The sequence below is a fragment of the Drosophila montana genome, unplaced genomic scaffold (assembly GCF_035044405.1).
Source record: "Drosophila montana isolate Dmon_TW-CO22-7 unplaced genomic scaffold, ASM3504440v1 contig_3468_1, whole genome shotgun sequence".
Taxonomy (NCBI): domain Eukaryota; kingdom Metazoa; phylum Arthropoda; class Insecta; order Diptera; family Drosophilidae; genus Drosophila; species Drosophila montana.
The window spans coordinates 502,053-524,337 of NW_026998349.1; the positions used below are offsets into that span (position 1 = coordinate 502,053).

At 40.6% G+C, this 22,285-nt stretch overlaps 2 protein-coding genes across 5 annotated transcripts in view; one reads left to right on the forward strand and one right to left on the reverse strand.

The window, feature by feature from the left end:
* Window positions 1-19,501, reverse strand: part of LOC135434967 (G-protein coupled receptor dmsr-1) — a 97,980-nt gene extending 78,479 nt beyond the window's left edge. For all 4 annotated transcript variants that reach the window (XM_064691799.1, XM_064691798.1, XM_064691800.1 and 1 more), the window contains exon 1: window positions 18,990-19,501. The gene's annotated coding sequence lies outside the window, so the exon portion shown is untranslated. The remainder of the gene's footprint in view (window positions 1-18,989) is intronic.
* Window positions 1-22,285, forward strand: part of shn (schnurri) — a 53,297-nt gene that overhangs the window by 19,864 nt on the left and 11,148 nt on the right. Inside the window, exon 2 of the mRNA XM_064691789.1 lies at window positions 4,166-4,222. Coding sequence (XP_064547859.1) covers window positions 4,166-4,222 — 57 coding nt within the window. The remainder of the gene's footprint in view (window positions 1-4,165; window positions 4,223-22,285) is intronic.

Here is a 22,285-nt window from a genome sequence, read left to right on the forward strand (position 1 = left end):
CAAGCGGCAGAGCAGAGAATATTGCGTTTAATATTAAGTAAATATTTTGCTATTTATGTTATGTACAGAAAGAATGAAAATATAAATACATATAACAACAATAATAAGAACAACAACAATAACGGGAGCAGCCGCCATAAAGTCGAGCACTTTAATTACGCAATCAACAGGCGCATATGCAAAAAAAAATTGCTGCTGTTGTTGTTGTTATTGTTGTTGTCTCTTTCTTTTTTGTTGTTATTGCTGTCGCTTTACGTTTCATTTCATTTGGATTTTTGTGCTGCCTCGCATATTTCATTTGCTGCGGCTGCTTTGCGCTTGTCATACGTCACAGCATGCCGATTAAATTGAGCGGACAGATAGAGAGAGAGAGAGGGAGAGAGAGTGACCGCAACAGCATGTAAATGAAATTGAAATCAACCGTCGACTACGCCAGCTGCAGTGCTGCCGCTGCCGCTGCCGCTGCCTCTGCCTCTGCTTCTCCTGCCTCTGTTCTGCCGACCCTCTGTTATTGTTTTAGCAGATTTTTAATATGTTTGTTTTAACTGCGACTCTCGAGTGGATTTGCACCCGCACTCGGTCAGTTGGTTAAATGGCATTTAAAGCGATTTTCAGAGCTGAACTTTTGTGGGCGGACAGGGGGCGGGGTGTTTAAATGCGTGACTCATGACAAAGCAGCAGCAGCGACTGCGACTGCGACTGCAGTGTGTCAGCAGCGTTTACTTGCAACTATGTAAATACACTTACATATACCAGTATGCCATGCAATTCACATTAAGAATGTTAAGTGGAATTAACAGAGCTGTTAATAATATCTATGACTGCATCTCCATGTGCATTGAGTCACGCATGAGCCATATTTATTTAATTAGTCATTGCTTAGATAAAGTGTACACACATAGTTTACTTTATCTGCGCACCTCTCGATGACAGGGTATACCCAAGGCAAAGCGAAAAAAAAAACAAAATACAAGCCGAAAAGAGCCTGCATGCAAATTAAAGCAGCGACCAGGCACACAGCATTTATGGCAGGCGACTGAGCAAGGCAGCTGGCTGCTGCTGCTGCGCTGCTGCTGCGGGCCACGGCGCAATGCAGAAGCAAACAGCAAGGAAACAGGCGAACACGAGAAGAACAAGAACTTGTTAACGCAGGTAGCATAAAACGCGACCGCGATTTGCGCACGCATCATTCAACGAATGAGAAGTCGAATAAGAAGAGGAAGCAGCCGCTGCTTTGGCCTCTGCTGCTGCGGCTGCCTTACCACCTGCCGCACTTGTTTATGGCCGCCGACTTGTTGGCGTCTCTCGCCGCAAATGGACACCGGGACAGTCCAACGAAAGCGGAAACATGCGCATCAAAGCACACAAACACACACACACACACACAAATGAGCTTACATAGCATAAGAAGACAACAACAACAACAACAACAGCAGCAGCAGCATGGGAGAGGCTTTAAAGAGCGGCGACTATAACATGACTGGATATTGGCAAAGCCGTCGACGTTGCCGTCGTCATCAGCAGCAGCAGCTCATGCGCTTTGCTCTGGGGCCTCATTTCTTTTGCTTCAGTTTCAAACTGGTTACGTCGCAACCAGTTTAAATTCGAGTGAGTGTATGAGTGTTAGACTGTGTGAGTGAGTGTGTGTGTGTGTGTGCGAGTGTGAACGTGTGCTGGGGAAGCCGCTTATTGTTACGTTCTTTTCGCTGCTGCTTCTTCTACATATTCGGCCTTTGCTAATTGTCGCCGCAAATGTTAAAAAAAAAAACAAACAATTAGCATGGCTGTGTGTGTGTGTGTGTGTGAGAGCATGAGCTCAGCTTTGCGCTGCATATGGATATGTGACGTCACGAACGCAATTATTGCGTGCGCTTCAAAATAGAGATAAACTAACTGAGCGAATGTATGTAAATATGTATGCTTAATGGCCATTTATTTGCAGGGCAACTTTAATTCGCTTAAGCTCGCTCCACTAACTGCCGAAGCGTGGCATACTTTGAGGCGTTGCCGGCAATTTTTTTAAAGTTGCGGCTTATCAGCGACGGCGTCCAAAGTGCAGCTCAATGCGATTAAAGTGCGAGTGCCAGTATGCATGTGTGTGTGTGTGTGAGTGTGAGTGTGAATACTAGTACAGGCATTCATGAGTGCTTTACAACTGGAAGCTAACGGCGCAAGACAATAATTCAGTTTGTGTTCGCTGATAAGCGGCGCATTAATCGCGCTGTATTTTGTAATTACGCGCGTTTCTACACACAAACACACGCACACACACACAGATATTGCTTATCACAAACATTGTGCAAAAGGCAAACTGCGCAGGCAACACAGAGCCAAGCCAATCAAGCGAAATGATGCGACCCGGCCCAAGATTCGAGAATGAGGCAGTGGAATGTGCCAAAAAAGATGATGAACAACATTCAAAAGTGCGTCATTCGCATTGACTGGGCCACCTTCTATCCCCTACCCCCTCCCTCCCCCCGTCCATCACCGTCTCCACCTTCATAAAAATATTATGAATACCCTATAGACTATATAAAATGCTCGCCTAGTCGACTCAAGCTGTTTATCATTTTGTCTGTGTTGATTTATTTTTAGTTTTTCCATACCCCAGCAGCGGCGGGTATTATCATTTTGTCATCCAATATGTAACACATGGGAGATAATTCTTAGATATATATGTGTATATATTCTATCTAATACCTATGCCAAGATTTCTGTCAATTTTAGAGTTATTTTCATTTTAATTGGAATTATCGTAATTTCCCGTATTGAACAACTATATAATTTAGTTTTAGTCAGTCGGATATTTAATTTACATATAGTTCTTTACATTATTCAGAAAACTTAGGATTTACGAGTCTGAAATAGCCATACTCTGAGATATTATTATATGTCAAAAATCTTGTCAATATCGTGCCCCTATATCATATAATTAGCACACGATCTAATGCCAAGAAACTTGCAATAGTTGAAGAAGATGAAGATGAAATATCTATATATATTTATACGACATAATAATGTATAATACTTAAAGGATATTTAACTAACATGGGAATAATCGAGCTATAATAATGTTTGGCTATACTGAGGCCAAAAACATGGAACAGTTAAACGTTACGCCAGAAGAAGAAGATAAAAGATCGAAGATAAAATATCCTTGAAGATATAGTATAGTACCATATAAAATTTGGGTTGAAGGGTTTTTAAGTAGATAGAGATATATTATTATACTCAAAACTTGAAAAAGTTCAAAGTTCTTCGAGCAGATGATGAATAATCCTACAAGATATTATAGAGCTATTAAATAAGTGCAAAATATTGCCAAAATGAAAAATATAGAAACATAAATTACGACTTGAAGGGTATTCAATCGTCGGCTAGACAATGTTTAACTGCTTTTCTTTGTTGGCATTATTGGGAATTTCGCCACAAATTGCGAGCGCCGCGTTTATATTTATTTATAGAACATTTAAGATTCGTCTATGCGTTTGCTGCTGCTCGTTTGGCGCAGACAGAAAAAGTTTGTTTCGCAGAAATTCAAATACAAGTGTACGCATACTTATGCAGCTGACGGTGACTGTGACTGTGACTGTGACTGTGACTGTGACTGTGTTGTGCGGGGCACAAGGCACACGTTTAAAATTAGCAAACAGCGCAAAAATTCGCCTGTAAACATTTCACAAAATCGAGAAACAAGCTAAATACACTGGCATGAACATAGATATAGTTAGATATATATACATATATATATATATAGTATAGCTAGATCTGTTCGTATATTGCTTTGCCCATGGAAAAATGGCAACACTTTTCCCAGTCAATTTTCTTTTGCCCCTCTTGTTGTTATTACTCTATTGAGCGTAAGTATGTGTGTGGGTGTGTGTGTGGCCGCCATACACACACCAACACACACACACACCAACACACACACACACTTGACGTCACTGAGTGAAATGTCAGTGTCAGTGCGTGGGGGCCTCGACATTTAGTATAAATAATAGATTAAATAGATTTTCTTTGGCTTCGGGCAAGCGAAATACGCGTATTGAATACCATTCGAATAGCTCGTAAATAAATCAAAATAAATGAATACAAGTGCGAATAATAGGAATTTTCCTAAATAAATTGTTATATTAATTTCAATTTCACCCGTTCTCTCTTGCAGAATCCACCGTGAATTCGCGTAAAAGTAATTTGGAAACGTCGCGCGACAAACTCAAGGGTAAGTTGGCGAATTTCCCCATCGCCTAGGCTATTGACATATATACATATATATATATATATATATATGCCTTATCATCTGTTGCGTGATTGATTTATATCATTGTCAAGTTGTCGCTATCACTGACGACCATCGCAGATAATGTCAGACACTTGTTGAAACCCGCCTGAATCATCAGCTGGGAGCTCAGCTGTCGTATGTCTATATATTTTACGTTTTTCCTGACTGTTTGATTGATTGATTGACTGACTGATTGATGAGCGATGCACAGCGCAAGGTGTCAAAGCTGGCAAGCTCAACTTTTTACGAATGTTGCCTTTTGTGATGCAAGTGAAAACTACATAGGAAATCCACCTGTATGGGTGAAAATGCGAATTAAACTTTGTTTTTTTTTATTTTTAACTCATTCGCCACAAACTCTATTCTAAGGATCTTGGTGAAATTTTATTGGAGACGCTTTTCACACTTTTCGGCAAATCCACGCCGTCGGAAAACAATACACAGAAGTTTTGTTTCGAATTTTCACCCCTGTAGGTGGAATTGGCAAAAAAGTCTTATAAAGCTCTACACAAAAATCGAATAAAACCGTATTTCGAAAGGAAAACGAAAAGAAACTAATTTCAAATTGCATTATAAAGCATTTTGCTTAATATTCGCTCGTTAGCCCATTTGAAAAGCACAAAGAAATTGAAACACGCATCGAGCACACTTAACTTAGCTTTGGATAGTCACGACGCCTCTAGAGAGCCGTACTACATGCAACTACATACATGTATCTACAGATATGTATATATATATATATATGTATTCATGTACATTTATAAAGTTAACCTTCGTGTAGGTTCTGTCGATTTGTCTGTCTGTCTGTTTGGGGTTTTGTTGTCTTTTCGTGTTATCAGTCGCAACGAAATTGAGAATTCACCCCCAAACCAAAAAATGTTGTGTGAGTGTGCCCCCTCGCTCCCCCGTCTCTGGGGTCTTCCGCTGTGCCAGTTATTTAATGGGTAATGCCGTTTAATACAGTTATTATGGGGCCCGACAAGCCACAGGCAATTACACATATAGACGAGCGACCATTTATACGCCATATATATACTATATATATGTCAATGCTCGGCAATATTGATAAAAAAAAAAGTACATGTGTGTGTGCGTGAGCATAAAATAGAAGTCGTCGCTTTGGTTGATAAAAACCGAATGGCGTGATTCATGATAGAAGTACACACACACACACGCACAACAAATAAGTTGTTGCTTGTGGAAGGAAAAAACAAAAAAAAGAGTCATATAAACAAGACTTCCAAAGAATTTAATACGTTTCTGGCCGCGTATCAACAAGAGATTATGCCATAAGCATGCCACACTCTATATGCTCCCAGCTATACATACAAATATATATATATGTATATATATGTGTACATATTTACGAACCTTTTATTGGCCCGACTGTTATTTATTTATATTTTTTGCCAGCTGCGTTTGCCATTTCACTTTCATTATCAAATTAGCTGATAGCCGGCTACGTGACGTAGATATGATATGGTGCTCAGCGATTTTATAAGCCCACATACATACACACATACATACGCACATACGCACATACACACATACATGCACATATATAGCTTATATAGCTTATGTGGGCACGGGGCAATTCAATTGAAATTGGCCCAAGAGGGCAACAGTCGCACCTGTGATAAAGTTCAATAATTAAAATACAAATTTGTCCGAATAGAAAATCAAATTTAGTTGGAAATATATTTCGTATAGATTTTCGGGGAAAATCTGCAAAACTAATTGTATTGCACTGTAAAATAAAAATAAAACTCTTCAGCTTGAAATTTCGGAAAATCAATAAATATTTAAATAGCAAAAATTGAAAAAGTTAACAACTTTAAGCCCAGTTAAATTAGGTGGCAAAAAACGAGCGACATCAGGTTTGATGCTAAGTAAAGACTTTTTATACCCTGAACCCATTGAAAATGGCTAAAAAGGGTATAATGTATTTGTGCAAATGTATGTAACAGGCAGAAGGAAGCATCTCTGACCCCATAAAGTAAATATATTCTTGATCAGCATCATTAGCCGAGTCGATCTAGCCATGTCCGTCTGTCCGTCCGTCCGTCTGTCTGTCTGTCCGTCCGTCTGTCCGTCCGTCCGTATGTATGAACGCAAGGATCTCAGAACATATAAGAGCTAGAGACTTGAAATTTTAGCTGTAGGTCCTCCTAGTCCCCGCGCAGATCGAGTTTGTTTCCGATATTCGATAACTTGCCCCGTTTCCAAGTTATCGATAAATAATATGAGATAGAGTCACCAAACTTGTTCAATTTGTTAAATATACAAATTTCTTTTATTTAGTTTGCTTTGAGAGCAATAAAATGTACTTTTTATCCTACTCCAACTATTTTCACACTAAACTTTTCTGTTTAATTAATTTAAATTATATAAACTGTCCAAATTGTATATTTATATAAAATCATTATTTGTTATAGTGTAAAAGCTGACTCTTACTTAATTTACACTTTAATCCACATAAAGCTCAGTATCAGGAACAAATACGATGTCCAGCAAACATTTTTATAAACAATTTTAAATATGTAAAATGTGATGCTACTAAAGAAAGTTAAATTCATTTAGTTTATTAGTTAATGGCAATTAAATGCTCATTTTTTTATATACTGACAATTTTCACCAATTAAAATAAACTCTTTATTCTATGCCAATTATTTTCACGCTCAAGAACTTGCCTAATTTGCTGTTTAATTTATTGAATTTATCCAAACTGTCTAATTATTTAATAACAAACCAGATTTGTTTTGCTGTGTAGCAGCATTTGCTGTACACACATATTTCGTAAATTGATTTAATTATTGTTTACAAGCTGTTGTTCCGAGAACACTTCAAATCTAATTAGGATGAGCGTTTGCTTAAGGTGCAAGGATATTCGATTGCAATAACATTTGTGCGTTAAGCCCACGCACTCGAGCTGGAAGCATGGCCAATGACATGGCCGGGGTTTTCCGCAGAAGCAATTGAGGACCTCGGCGGGCTACCTGCCAGCCAGTCGAGGACCTGCCAGGCCAGACCAGGACCTGCCAGGCCAGTCGAGGACCTGCCAGGCCAGGACCTGCGCTAAGCCAACGCTTAATAGCCAGGCTGCCTGACAGCTCGGCTCGGTTCCTGCTTTGCAGTCAAGTGGCTTTAGTTTTCCCTTTTTCCCTTTGGCCATTTTCCCATTTTCCTGCGCCCAAATGTCAAGTATCTAGTATGGCGCTTAGCTGCGCGTTTCTATTGATGATTTTATGGGTTTTACCCGCTAAATCTGTCAGTTTAATGATGCCAACCAGTCTGAAACCGTTGTTGCAGTTGCCGTTGCAGTTGCAGGTAGAACGCAGCGCAAATCCATTGACGCAAGTCATTAAGCTGTCTCGCTGCTGTCTGGGGCAACGCGAAAGTATCTGATAGCATGCGGCAACAGCTGCCACAATGCAAATACGCTCGGCGCAAAGCTGCAGATACATTCAGAGCACAAACAGATACAGATACAACTATAGATACAGCTACAGATACGTTGCGAAGACAATCGGCGGCAGCTGAACATTCACAGCATATTTTCATTGGCGTCGCAAGTCTGCGATCGTCGAGCTGCTCGACTGCTTAATATAAAACCAAATTCATACAACAAGAAGTGGCAGGAATGTGTGTGCGTGTGTGTGTGTGTGTGCGTGTAAAAGTATCTGCGTGCCTCGCAGCTATGGCACCTCGCAAAGCTCTTTCACAGTCGCCCAACTGGCGATTCCCAATCAACAGCCGCAGCGGCCAAGGCGAGTCCACATCACACATAACCCAACAAACACAGTCACACACACACTCACACACTCACACACACACTCGCACACACACACAACAACATGACACAATGAACTCATGCGCTGCGCTGATGCCTGGCCGCAACAACAATCTGACAGAGACACCGAACTATAGAGTGCCAGAGAATTATAATCGAGCAATAGACAACAGTGCGACGCCAGGGCAAATACACACAAAGACACACACACACACACACACTTAACACACACACACACACACTAAACACACTCACGCCCAGGGAGGCCAGCACATGGTAAATGTGTTTTAGATTCTTAATTTTGCGCATTTTCTGACACCCAGAACCCAGCAGCATGAAATATAACGCATTGCGAATACAACAAATCAATCAATCAATCTGATTGACACAATCATACATACACCTTGAAGCTGTATGTGAGACAGTATTTAACTTTTATGAAGTCAGTGAAGAGTTAAATATGCGAATGCAGCAAATCAATCACGTTTTCAATCTGATTGACGAGCTCGACTGATTGATGAACAACGTACAGCTCAAGCCTTAAGAGTTGGGAAGCTGTATTTCACACAGTGTTTAACTTTTATGATGTCTGTGGGGAGTTCAACGACGCTTTGACTAACCCCGCCTTGCTGATTGACAGACAGACTGATTGAAGAGCTATGCACAACCGGGACCGTGAATGCTAGAAAGATGAATTTTCCACAGTAGTTATCTTCTGTGCTGCAAATGAAAAATTAGCAGGGGTTTTGAAATATTCCTACCATAAGAATAGTAAAATTGAGCAAAACTTTTTGGCTGTACATGCCATTCACAAATTCGAATACGCAATACATCGATTTCGGAAAATGGGCGGAAAACTACGTTTGAATTAAATCAACTAATACCTGCTGTTAAATAATAAAATATGGTACGTATATTTTAACACTAACTCTAACATTTGCCAGCGACTGAGTAGGAATGTTGTTTTCAGTACGTTTTTCACGCCGTCACAAAACGCTATGTGTGTCAGTCTGTTCGACTGTTTGTCTGTCAGAGTGCGAATGATCGAAAAATCTTGTTGCTATTGGCAGTCGAGCACGGTCCCAGCCACAGTCCCAGCCCCGGTCGCAGTCGCAGAGTCAGCTGCCAAAGTTAAATCGCCATGACTGTAGATACATTTCACGTATCTATCTACAATATGCGAAATACAAAATACAAATATGCAAATGCTCATGACGTGCGCGCACTTAGCGATTGCCGTTGTTGTTGTTGCTGTTGTTGTTGTTGCTGTTGTTGTTGCTTTAACTAGTTTTATGGTCGGGCAGCCATCGTCATTCATAGACGAGAGCTACACATGTATATATATCCACATATACATATAGATATATAGAATTGTTGTTGTTTTTGGCTGGTTGAATTGTGCAAATATTAACCGAAATTGACACTGCTTATACCCTGTAGCCTAAGGGGTATATACGACTGAAGTAACTGTGATTTTGCAGTAAATAACTTTCTTAAAATCTACAATTTTCTACTTAAATTAATTTAAAATCAATTGAGCGTAAATTACAAAATTTCTTCAACTCAAGAGCGAGACAAATTCAAAGAATTTTGCACTAGGCAAAGGTTGATGTTTCTTAAACTAAGTACGAAATTACTTATTTCAAGAACTTTTTGCTTAATTCCGTAAAAATCAATGCTCAAATAAAGAAATACCCTTCTTCGATTGAGGTATTACACTTATTTCAGGCATGTAAATTCTTTTCAAATGTATTTCGTACTTAATTCAAGCTTTTCTCTGCAGTTCTTACTTAATTTAAGAATGTTTGAGACGTAAGAAAGTCGATTTACGTAAGGTTTTCTCCATTTCCAGCTACAGCAGGCATTTCGTATTGCTTAGAGGGTATCTTTAGCTGGTTTGCGCTGCGGTAAATCATTTTTTCCAGTTTTTGTGTGTCGTTTTTCTGTGATTGTGTCTTAAAATAGCCGCACGGCAAACGTTGCGTGTCAACAAATGAGCAATCAACATGTTATAATAGCCAACTTTAGTGGCCCGTTCGAAACGAGCGTCGACTTTGACTTTGTCTCCAATTTTATCTCGCATGTCCACAATTTTTGGGGCGCGCACCTTGTCCATTTGACTAAACTTTCGTCTAGGGGTTGATCAATGTTGACTAAGGTCCAAACTTTTTTTTGGTGCTGACGCATAGCCGTCGTCAGAGTCATGAAATATGCCCTATTCTGACCGCAGGCATAGTCCAGCAGAGTGCGTTGGGCAAGAGTTTCCGACTCGGATATATCCTGTATCCATAGTGTACAAAATTTAAACTATTCTGTGTCAATTGTCTGATCCCTGAGCAATTTGCAGTTTTTATAGTTTTGACTTGAAAGTCAATCCAATGTCAGATTTATGCTCAGAAATGGGATCGCAGATACTTCCTTCTGCCTGTTACATACGTTTGTACAAGTCTTGCATACCCCTTGCTTATCGATTTTCAATGGGTATACAAATAAACGTTAAGGCAGCTTTCTCAGGCAAACAATTGCGTAGTTTTTTAAGTATATCCTTAATTTAATCTACCGAGCTCTCTCGATAGAACGCCGAAAACTATGCAATGCCCAATGAGCCAAGGCATGATTATTCCTTTTTTGCCTTTGTTCTATTTGAGTTTGATTAGGCGTAACGCAGCCTCAACTTTAGCCTGTGAAAAGCTCTTTGAGGTCCGCTCAAAGTTTTGCCAGTCACTCAATGAGCCGAGACGAGAGGACAAATGCTCAATGCTCAGAGCTCAACAGGTCATCATGCGTACACACATACATACAAACATGCATATGTATGTATGTATGTGTGTTTACACCAATGTTTGGACACACTTAAGTGGCGGCTCTCTCGCTCTGCCACTCTTCCTTCACTCCCACTCTCTCTCTCGCGCTCAGTGTTTTCGCCTTTCAATTAGTTTTGATTGTCGCTTCGCTTTCGTCGTGCGTTTCACGACGTTGCTGCTCAATTAAAGAAGTTAACTCTATTGATTACGTTTAATATCGACGCAAGCGGCAACTTCGACCAGCCGAGTTCAAACCTGTCCGAGCAACAACAACAACAACAACAACAACTACATTCAAATCGTGGGCAGTTGTTTGAGGGGCATGTGCACGAGCGTTAATAATAACAAAGTTGGAGCCGACAACGTCGCCAGCATTGCTGAACTGTCCAGACATGATCACGTCGTTGTTGTTGTCGTCGTCGCCGTCGCCGTCGCTGTTGCTGTTGTTGTTGTTGCTTTTGGCTCCACTGATTGTTTGTGCTTTGCTTGTCCGTCTGCGCTGTAGCCGCCACTTTGGCGGCACTGGCCGTACCGTATGTAGCTTCTGGTTGCAATGTCTCCCATCTCCCATCTTTCGTTTCGCGCTCTCCCGCTCTCTCTCGCGTTCGACGGCTGTTTTATGTTGCGCTTAATGGTTTCATTTGGCGCTTACTCTCGTGTGTATGTTTGTGTGTGTGTGTGTGTATGTATATCGATTACTCAATGCGTGAATGAATAAGACGTCGTCAGCGGTGCAGTTTTGGGGCCACTTGTGTCTATTGCAAAGGCAGCCGCTGCCCCGCTCTCTCTCCCTCTGTCTCTCTCCCACACACACACACATACACAACTGTGTTAATTGTTCAGCATGTGTGTGTGTGGTTGTCTGTGTTTATTTTTAAGTCAATCGGTTCGAAAGACGTTTTATTGCCTGTAATCAATCGTCGCGTGTACGGAGCGAGGGGCCGCAGCGAGGGGCGATCGGCCTATTCGACTATGCGATTGCTCACATTACAAGCAGATAGCCATACATACATACATATGCACATATGTATGTGTGTATGTATGTGCATAGACGCGGCTCGTCATGGCTTTGTGTTTATTGATTAGATTGTTTACCTTTTTTGTGATATCATCAACGGTTGTTGCTGTCGAGCCTTATCGTACGTCAACTGTCTAAATATGTGTATGCATGTTTGCATTTGTATGATGTACATACATATGTACGTATGTTTACATATGTATGCACATTAAAACTATTTCTGTTTGTGCGCTTGCTGATGTGCATTCCCGATAGGACGTCTTATCGAAACGCTTCCGTTCGAATTGCGTTGGTATTTGGACCTCTAGACTGAACGGGACTTTCTAGCTGTTGTTGTCAAGCAAATTGCAGTACTCTAAATGTTATCGAAAATCGATTAATCGATTAGACCATTACTACGCCTGACAATAAAATGGCAGCTAACAGCGTTTAAAGATGTCTAAAAGCAAGCCAAGAGCATGTTGCGCCTATTGATAACTCGATAACATATTTGACTACATAACCCTAGTTGATTACGATTATAAAATCTTAATCAGCACTTGAGAAACCTCTTCTAAAGTCAGCTATTAACCGCAATATTCAACCCTCACACACACACACACACACACAATCAGCGACATCCCAATAAAATATCAACCAACACCAAAATCGCATGTTCACCCAACAAAAACAAATTGGCAAACGCCGAAAAAAAATTTCAAATCTGATATAAATTAACGCAAAAACTGTACAGGCGCAAGAGCAGCAGAAATGTAGTCGCCCTCCCCCCTGGCCAACGCCTCCCGCCGCCTCGCCCCTCGCCACCTTCAACGACACAGCAGAAAATGGCGCACTAAAAAAAAAAAACAGAATACAAAACAAAAACAAAGTCAATTGATCTAATAAGCCAAGAACGCGGCGACGGCGCTCGCTCATTTAAGCAACAGCCCCAAGCAGCGAGTTCTTTTATTCGCCTTTGCTCATGCTACAACAACAATAGAAAAATTTGCGCGCGGGGTGTTTTGGGGCTTCCCTGAGCAACAAGCAGAGCATGCACAAACACACACACACACGTATACACGCCGTACGCACACACACACACACAGCAGGCACGACGGGCAACAGCCGACGACTTGGCACTTGCTGACTAGCTTTGGTTATTGTTGTTGTTCTTGCTGTCGCCGTTGTTGTTGTTGTTGTTGTTGTTGTTGTCGGTGGCGGCGACCAGTACATATGTTTGTACGAACCAGACACAGGGCCGGTTCAGCCTTGGTGCAGGCCGAAATACGGCATTAGCTAATACAACACATATTTAGCAAGGCATTTAAATGGTTTCAATTGTACGCTTTGTGAGCATGCCCATAAATTACTTACACACACACACACACACATGCACACTCAGGCATTTATCTGCACAGGCAGAGCTGAGCGTTTGGGCGCTCTGTAAATCTAACCGCAGCCGCTCGCACACACGATGACGTCGACAGGCAGCGGCAGCAGCAACAACAACAGTAGCAACAGTTGATCGAACATTCGAAGATCGAACGTCGTGCTGTTAAGTTGGCCTGCCCGGAACGGAACGGAACAGAACGTAGCGCAGCGTAGCGAAAAGAAATAAATAAAATAAAAACGTATAACGCGATAGGCGCAGGCATGAATAGTGAAACATAAACAAATAGCAATAATAAGAAACAAACCACGACAACTACAACGGCAACGGCAACGGCAACGGGCAAACGTGTAGGCGAGAGTACGAGTTCGACTGCAAATGCGAGTGCAAGTGCCAGTGCGTACCCAACAAGTTTTGAATTAATCAAATTAGATCATAGCGGCAGCGGCAGCGGCAGCAGCAGCAATGGCAAAGTGAGTTATTCAATTGAGTTAAAGTTTGAGCAGTTGAGTATTTAGCTAAGCTACGAAAATGAATGTCATAAAATATGCTAAATAAATCGAATAACCAAAATACAAAGTGCAAAAGTCGTCTGACTCTGTGTGTATGTGTAGCATATAAACATGTGCGTGTGCTTGTGTGTGTGCGCGCATTCATATTTATTTAATTAGAAAATTAAAAGCAAAAACAAATCGTAATGGCTGAGTGTGAGTGCAGGAATTCCAAGAAATTCTGTGAAAATTCAAAATAAACAAAAGTCAAAGCCAAAGCAACGTCGCAGCAGCGACGGCGGCGGCGACAGAGACGTTTTGTAGCGCGCCACAAAAAGAACAGCAACAACAACAACAACGATAATAATAACAACAACAATAAACAGGGCAACCCCCGCTGTATTAGTTGTAGTTGTTTTGTGGCGTTGGTCGTCGTGATTTTGAGGTCTGCTCATCTTACTACTCTTCTTCTTCCTCTTCTTCTGCTGAGTTCAAGCAACAACAAGACAAAACAAATGTGCTCGGGGTGAGTAGCAGCAGGCCAGAAAGAGAGAGGCAATGCGTGTAAATGCATGAGCATGTGTCATGCTGTGCGCTCAATTTCACGTTGCAGCAATAAGGAACACATTGGACTTGAACTAAATGCGCTGCGCTCTCAACGTGCTCTCTCTCCCTCACTCTCTCGCTCTCGCTCTGTACCTGCTTGCGAAGCGACGACGAACTAAACGTAAATTAAGCCGGCGCCAGGATACCTGCCGTCAACAAAAGCGACGGCGACGTCGACGACGACGACGCAGACGACGTCAGCGAGCGCGAGCGAGACAAAAGGCTTGCAACGTCATTGACACAGCAAAGGGCAGGCAAACGGCATAGAACAAAGCAGCTAAACAATGAGACGAAAGGTGGAAATCCACTTAAGAGCACAACAAAAGGCAGTGCTGTGGGGTGTTTTTATCTGGGAACACTCATCCTTGCAGTTGCAAAGCAATAGTGAAAGAGAGCAAGCGAGAGGGAGAGAACGAGGGATGCCCAAGCGTTGTGGGAACAATTAAGTGTGCAACAGTTATGGCCCAGCTATCCGTGTGCGTGCGTTTCTGTTTGTGTGTGTGTGAGTGAGGATTGCCCTGCTACGAATGTTACGACACATGTTTTTATGGGCTTGGGCTTGGGCTTAGGCAACCCCTGACCTTGACAACACACAGATACGAGATGCGCACATGATAAATGGCAACAGATACAGATATACATTTACAGATGCTCGAAGCGCTGCGTGGGCGCAAATTCCAACGGCCAGACGTTGATAATTTGCGTTAAAAAAGACACGCACACACACACAGACAGACAATTTTAACTGTTTATTCAAGCGTGCACATCATCAGCCACAAACACACACACACACACACACACACACGAACACACAGCTACAAATCACATAGCCAGAGCCATTAACTATAGATTTCTGTTTGTATTACGCTTTAGTCGTCGCCGCCCCCGTTTTGCCCCAAAGGGGGAAGCAGAAAGCGAAAAAAGAAAAACAAAAACAAAAACAAAATAAATACCCGTTTGGCAAGCATTTTGTGCACGCTACGTAAGCGTTTTTAATTTAACAAATATCATAATTATACCCTAACTGCAGCTCAGACGACTTTCGCAACGCGCTCGACAACTGTCTAAAGATAAAATAGGGAATTTCTGGACATTATATTGAGCTACAGCGAGCGGCATAAGTTATTCAAGGGAATAAAATTCTCCTCATTAAATTCTAATCATATTCAAATTAATTTCCGTTTAAGCTTAAGAAAGGGTATTTCAGTTGTGTCACATTTCGCATTTGATTTGTTTTTTTTTTCTGCTTATTTTGGTTTTTTCAACTTTTTGCTAATATGCAAAAATCCACACACACACACATATATACACACACACAATATTTTAAGCATTTCCGTCCTTCAGCTGCCAAAAAAAATTAAAAAGAAAAGAAACGAAAATAAATAAATAGAAGAAGAATTTCGGTTATTATTATTATTTTAATGTCTGTCCTCAGAAGATTTTTGCGCTTGAATGCACGATTTGAGAAATGTTTAAATTTTATATTTTTATATATATTATTCATCGCTCTTCCAATTATATTTGTTTTTAATTTGACCGAAAATGACTTTGACCAAAATATTTACAAATGATTTAATAGCAAAGTTTTTAACCCCGTGACATTAATGCGAAAATTGGGCATACTATAATAAAAAATGTTCTTCTTCTTTGGGAAGGCCACGCCCTAAGGCGTTACAAGCTGTAAGCAATAACTGAGTGAAGTACAGTGAAATCACGCTTGAATGGACAGCTGTATTCACGATTCCCTGGAAACTTATTTTCCAGCTTAAAGAAGTGGCAATATTTCCATGTATTCGTTTTATGATAAATAAAAACGAATCTTTAAATTTGTATGTCAATAAATTTTGATAATAATAATAATAATAGTTTTCACTGTATATAAATAAGAAGAAGCTGTCATAAGACAATCACGAAATGCCCGGCCAAAACGTGCTAACTAAAATGCCAAATAGACATATCTATAATTATCTAGTTCTATAGATCCATAGATCTATGCGAAATTGCGTACTGGCTAAATAAAAACACTTGAATGTCGTCTTACGTAGTTGGGAATTTAAAAATATAAATGCGAAAAGTGTAAATGAAAACAGAGAAAAACCCGAAAGCCCAAATGAAAAGCAAAAGCTAAATGTGAACATAGACAAGCTCATAGATCAGCAGATATACCTATATATATATATCTATATATATATATCTATATATATATATCTCTTTAGTGGGGCTATACATAATCGAATCGAACATATTTGCGTGTTTGTGTTTTTTTTTTTCTCAAATTGTTTTGTCTGTAAACAATATGTTGGCTGGCAATTATTTAACACTTTTTGGCACAGTATCTCGCATATTATGCTATTTTTATCGTCTGGTTCTCTATTTATTCTCTGTTTATTTTGAATACACGTTTACGTAGTATAATCACTTGGCGTTTCGCTTTGAACTTCGCTTCCAAATGGCTTTTTTTTTTTTCATGAATTATACACAATTTCTACTAATATATATTAGCCACAACCATTTTGTATTTCTGGCATTATATTGCCGAATTCATTCAAATTTATACAGAAATCTTTTGTTAAATGTTCCATGCAAAATTTAAGAACTGCATCCATTTCATATATGTATGTATACTTAAGATCTATACTAGAAATTCAAAGTGCAGTGCCAAAAATCAGACGACTTTATAGTATAAACATATTAAATATATGTATACCGAAATGTATTTGTGTTTCGATTGAAACCTTGGCACTGGCCAGCGTTTATTCTTGGTGAAAATTTCGCCTAGATTTTTACAAATATTTGTCTTGACGTCAAACATTTGGGAATTTCCGCGCTAGAAAAATGAATTTCGACAAAACTCTTGCCAATTTCTAGATACCCAAATATATGTATATGTATGTGCGCTTAGTCATGTGAAATCGATCTGAGAAGTCCAGCATAGTTGTTAATTAATTAGATTCCATTTCAATTTTTATAGATCAATTTAAATTTGTTAAGTTCTTTCCGGTAAAGAAGGATCTCTTTGCTATCAGGGCTGCATCTCTAGTCACATGATAAATGCATGCCAGTGTGACCGTATCTTATCTTAAATAACGGTCAATTCGAAACGTACCTTCACCTTTTAAACTTCTGTCGAAGAACACACTCGTTAAGCCAACGATAAGTTACCCAAAAAATATTAAAAAATAAAAAAAAAAACGTTCGAAGAAACGTATTTACTATCAGTTAGCTGGAAAAATTCGCCAGCTCATGGTAAAATTATACGTATTGCTGATTCTTATTATTTTTATCAGCAAATTAGTGCGAATTTCATGTGTATTTATATCGAGATTTGTTTATTCTATGCGCCAGCTACTGGAAACCCCGGCCAAAGTAAACAAAAATGCGGAGCAAAAAAACCGGGAGCCAAATTACCAAATAATCAGCAAAGGGTTGCATTCTAAGTGTTGCCAGCTATTGAGAAAAAGGGAGCTAGGATGAAGGTCAGATAAAAAAAAAAATATGGCCAATTTATTAAGAGACTTTTAGTATTTATTAACAAAATACATTAAAAATAGCCAAAGTTGCTGCGAATCGCAGTTTTTGAAAGCCAGATTTGACGAGAAAAAAGCGCACACTGGCAACTCTGTTAGGTATGTATGTGTGTGTGTGCATAACTACACGCACATACACATGTAATTCCATTGCCTTTTGTGGTAAATGCAAAAGGAAGGAAAGATGAAGAAGAGCGACGATCGTTAGCGCTGCTTAATCGCATTAATTTGATTTCCGACAAACGCTCAAGTGTTGCCGGGTGGGGGACTCGGCAACAACAACATAAATAACAATAACAACAACAACAACAGCAGCGAGTACGTCATAGAGCACATCGAATGGCAGGCGACAGAGACGCAGCGACGAACAGCAGGCAGCACAAGAGAGTGAGCAAAAAAAAAAAACAACAACAACAACAACAAATTGCTTATCAAGCGCTCTAGAAAGCTCCAAGTGGCCACTTGCATGTGTATTGGTGTCATCATATTATCGTCTGTGTCGCTGAAAACAAGTAGCAGGCCCCAGCCAGACCAGGCCCAGCAATGAACTCACTCACTAACACACACATGCACATACACACATACACACACAGGCCCACATTCAACAAGCTAAACCCGTTTGCAGTCCGGCAACAACAAAACGAGCAAAATTATTAAAATTTTTCAGCTTGATTCATGCTACACACAGCCTGACTGACACACAGAGCCATACATATGTATGCACACACAAACACACACACGCGTGCACAAACACCACAGAAGCGCACACATGCCCACACACTCTCGCACAAAAATATAAACAAATTCAAGCAACAACAAAAATAACAACAGCAACAGCAACAACAACGACAACGATGGCGGGTTTCCTCGTTTCTTGTGAATTGACTCAATATAATACACAAAAGCAAAGCGCACAGGCAGCGTCAGCGCGCGGCCACAGCGACGCCAGCGGCTTCGGCGCGGCGCGGCGTCGGCGACAGTGTTGTCAAGTTGTTTGGATTAGTCATGTTGCTTGTGTGCACAGACACACACACACACCCATACAATACTATATGCAGTTGTATTTGTGGGGGGCTAGTATTAAAACAGGCTAAATACTCACATGCATACGTCGCCACATGGCTGCTCGTGCTCCACTCGTGTGTAATGGCTTGGCGTGCAAAGAGAAGAGCCTCTTTGGTTCGTGTGTAGACAGCTGCGGCAACTCTAGCCATTTGGCGCTCCCGCTCTCAGCCGATCGCATCGCATCGCACATACTACATACATACATACATATGTTTATATGTATGCGTGTGTAGCAATTATTATTTTATTATCACTTTTTTTTTCACTGCTACGTTTTGTGCTGTGCTTCTACGTTTTAAATGGTTTTGTTGTTATCGTTGCTGCTGCTGCTGGTGCTCCCCAGACCTTCCTTAGTCAGCAAAAATTCGCGTATGTACACATTTATTGCTGGGGGTTTGTGAGTGTGTGCGTGCGCGTGTTTATGCATGTTTTTTGATGGGTGTGTGTTTGTGTGTACGTAATCAACAATAGCGCGGGTACAGGCTGGCGACAGCCGTCGTGTTGTGTTCCCCCACTTCACGTCACCTGTTGTTTTTGTTGTTGTTGTTGTTGTTGTTGTTGTTGGGGCTACGTTTTTGCTTGATTTGATCATTTTCTCAACAGCAACGGCGGCGACGGCGGCAGCGTCAGGCGACCCTGTGCTTACTTTTGATTGACAATTGCAACAGTGTGCGGGACGGCGGCGAGTGCGCGAATATTGCGGTATGCGGCGACGTTGACGTTTTGCTGTCGCGCTCCCCCTCTCTGCTTCTGCTTCTACTTTTCTGCCTGTGCCTTTTCCTGGCGCGCTCAATTTTTTGATTATTGTACGGTTTTTACTCATTTCTACACGCTGCTGCCTGTCTTTGGGCTTTCGAGTCTTGCGTGTGTATTTGCATGGATATGTGTGTGTGTGTGTGTGTGTGTGTGCTTTTGTTTTCTCGCTGCTCTTTCGCCAGTTAGTCGCGTCGCGTTGCGTCGCTTCTTCGTTTTCTTTTGCACACTCTCGCACACACAGTGATTTGTCTGGTTTTTGTTGTTGTTGTTGTTATTGTTGGCGTTGTTGTAGCTGCCGCTGTTGCTTTTGCCACTTGGGCACTGCTCTTTGAATGAATTTTTCAGCTTGCTTCGTCTAGTTGTCTTTAACTGTTTCATGCTTGCTGGTCGCTGGTTCGTTGTCGCGAGCGCCTTAACGCATTTTTGTTGTCATATTTTTGGTTTTAATTCCCAATTGTTTGACACTAAAACTGATATTGCTGCCATACTTATCGATAAATGTGACTATCGATATTGCCAATTAGACCGCGAGTTAAAAAGAGCAAGAGCAAGAGAGTGCGACTGAGTCACAGGTACGACGAGTTTTGCGATATTGCACTATTCATATTCAATGCAAATTACTTGTGCAAGTGTATGTGTTTGTTTGTGCGTGCGTGTGTGCTCATCGCTTTATTTTTGCTGTGTTTTAGTTGTCATTTCCTTTCTTCGCCTTCTTTTTTATCAGACATTCGGGCTTCATCGGAATTCCGTATCATTTCCGCGAATTTTACGTGTTTTAACCGCCACGATTCGCACCGAGTATTTGAGTACTGAGTACATTGCTGCGAGTACACATGTGGGCCGCTAATAAATTATTAACCACTGTTAAGTGGCAAATGGCCAAGCTCGGGTTTTATTTTTTTTTTCTTACACGTTGTTTGCAGCTGCAAATGACGTACAACTACAATTATTACCAGACAGACAAACTGTGGCGCCGTATTGAGCGTACCTTGTACTTATTGCACACTGTGTCATGTGGGTGGCTTCGAGCGCGCGCGTGTGTTTGTGTGTGTGTGTGTGTGTGTTTGAGGGGGGGGCACGCGTGAGTGAGAGGTTGTCAATCAGGGAGTGCATACAAAAGAGATCTCGTATGACGTGCGGTCGCCTTGTTTCGCGTCGTTCAGCCTATCATCAGAGTGTGACCAGGCGTATTCTTTCCACTTGATAATCCCCTATTTACTTACGAATTGCACTTTGGCACACAAAGTGCTTAAGGAAATACGACAGCAGCAGAGGCAAATTGCACATGCAAATATGTATTATATACGTAAATATACATATTTAATCGCCATATGCGCTATTTGTGCATGTATATATGTACGTCTATTTATCTAGACAACCTAAACTTTAAAGCAACATGCTTAATAATAAAAACCAACAACGACTACGAATTGTTAAACAAAGTCAAAGTCGTGATAATGAAATTATTTAAATATTTGTTATTTATTTTTGATATTTTCTTTTAGAGTAAATATAGAAAATAAAACTAAAACTTGTTGGCTTTCAAGTATTTTTTTTATTTTTTGTTGATTACGCTTATCGCTGAACTCTTTGTTTGTGTATTTATTCTTAAAGTGTATTGAAATTCTATGAACAATTTATTTGAGCTATTAATTGTTAATTATTAATATACACATATTGCATAACTGTAATATGATAATCAAGCACAACAAGCTTCCCATACACACACACATACATACATACATACATACACATATAAAACTATTTGAGTATAAATATATGTGATTAGATTGTTTGCAATGCAGAAATTCCCTTTAATATATGCTCGCACTTGTGGAAACTTCCTTTTTGGCGCCATGCAAAGTCACAGTGGGCGGGCAGGCGACCATTTGACTGCCGGCAATTGTGAATGCTTTTCTGTGAGGTTATGCAATTGATGTTTACTCGATGCCTTAACGGCGCCACAGCGTGAGTAGCGAGTATTTCTCAAACGATACCACTAATCTCTTCCGTATGACATTAAAAACTGTTTAATTGCCTGCGACAGCTGACGTCAAAGACGTCGACTCTGCGTCTACGTCTCGGCTAGAGAGGGGGCGGCGGCGGCAGGGACAGTTATTTAGTTTACAAGTGCCAGTTATCGGGCAGTTTGTCTGAATGTGTGAGTAATGCGACGCAGGTGAATCCACAGCGTGCGCCACAACAACAATGGAAAAAAGAGGTGATAAGAACAACGAACAACGGGCATTATCAATGGAATTTTTGGGCAAATTTTGTATTATTTATTTTTATTTATAAACTGGTTGATAAAGACAACTAAACACAAGTTGAACGAAAATATATATACTTTGAGTCGAGTCTATAGCTGAAAGTCAATTAACGCGCGAGTCGCGACTGGATTTACTAATTATTCATATAGAGTATATACACACACACATGCATACACGAGTCTGTGTCTGTGTGTGTAGGGTATATATAGAACTGATAAGGCGACACCCAACAACAATCAGCGCACTTCACTTTGCTTGTTTTCGCTCTTGTTGTTGTTGTTGTTGTTTATATTTTAGGATTGGTTTC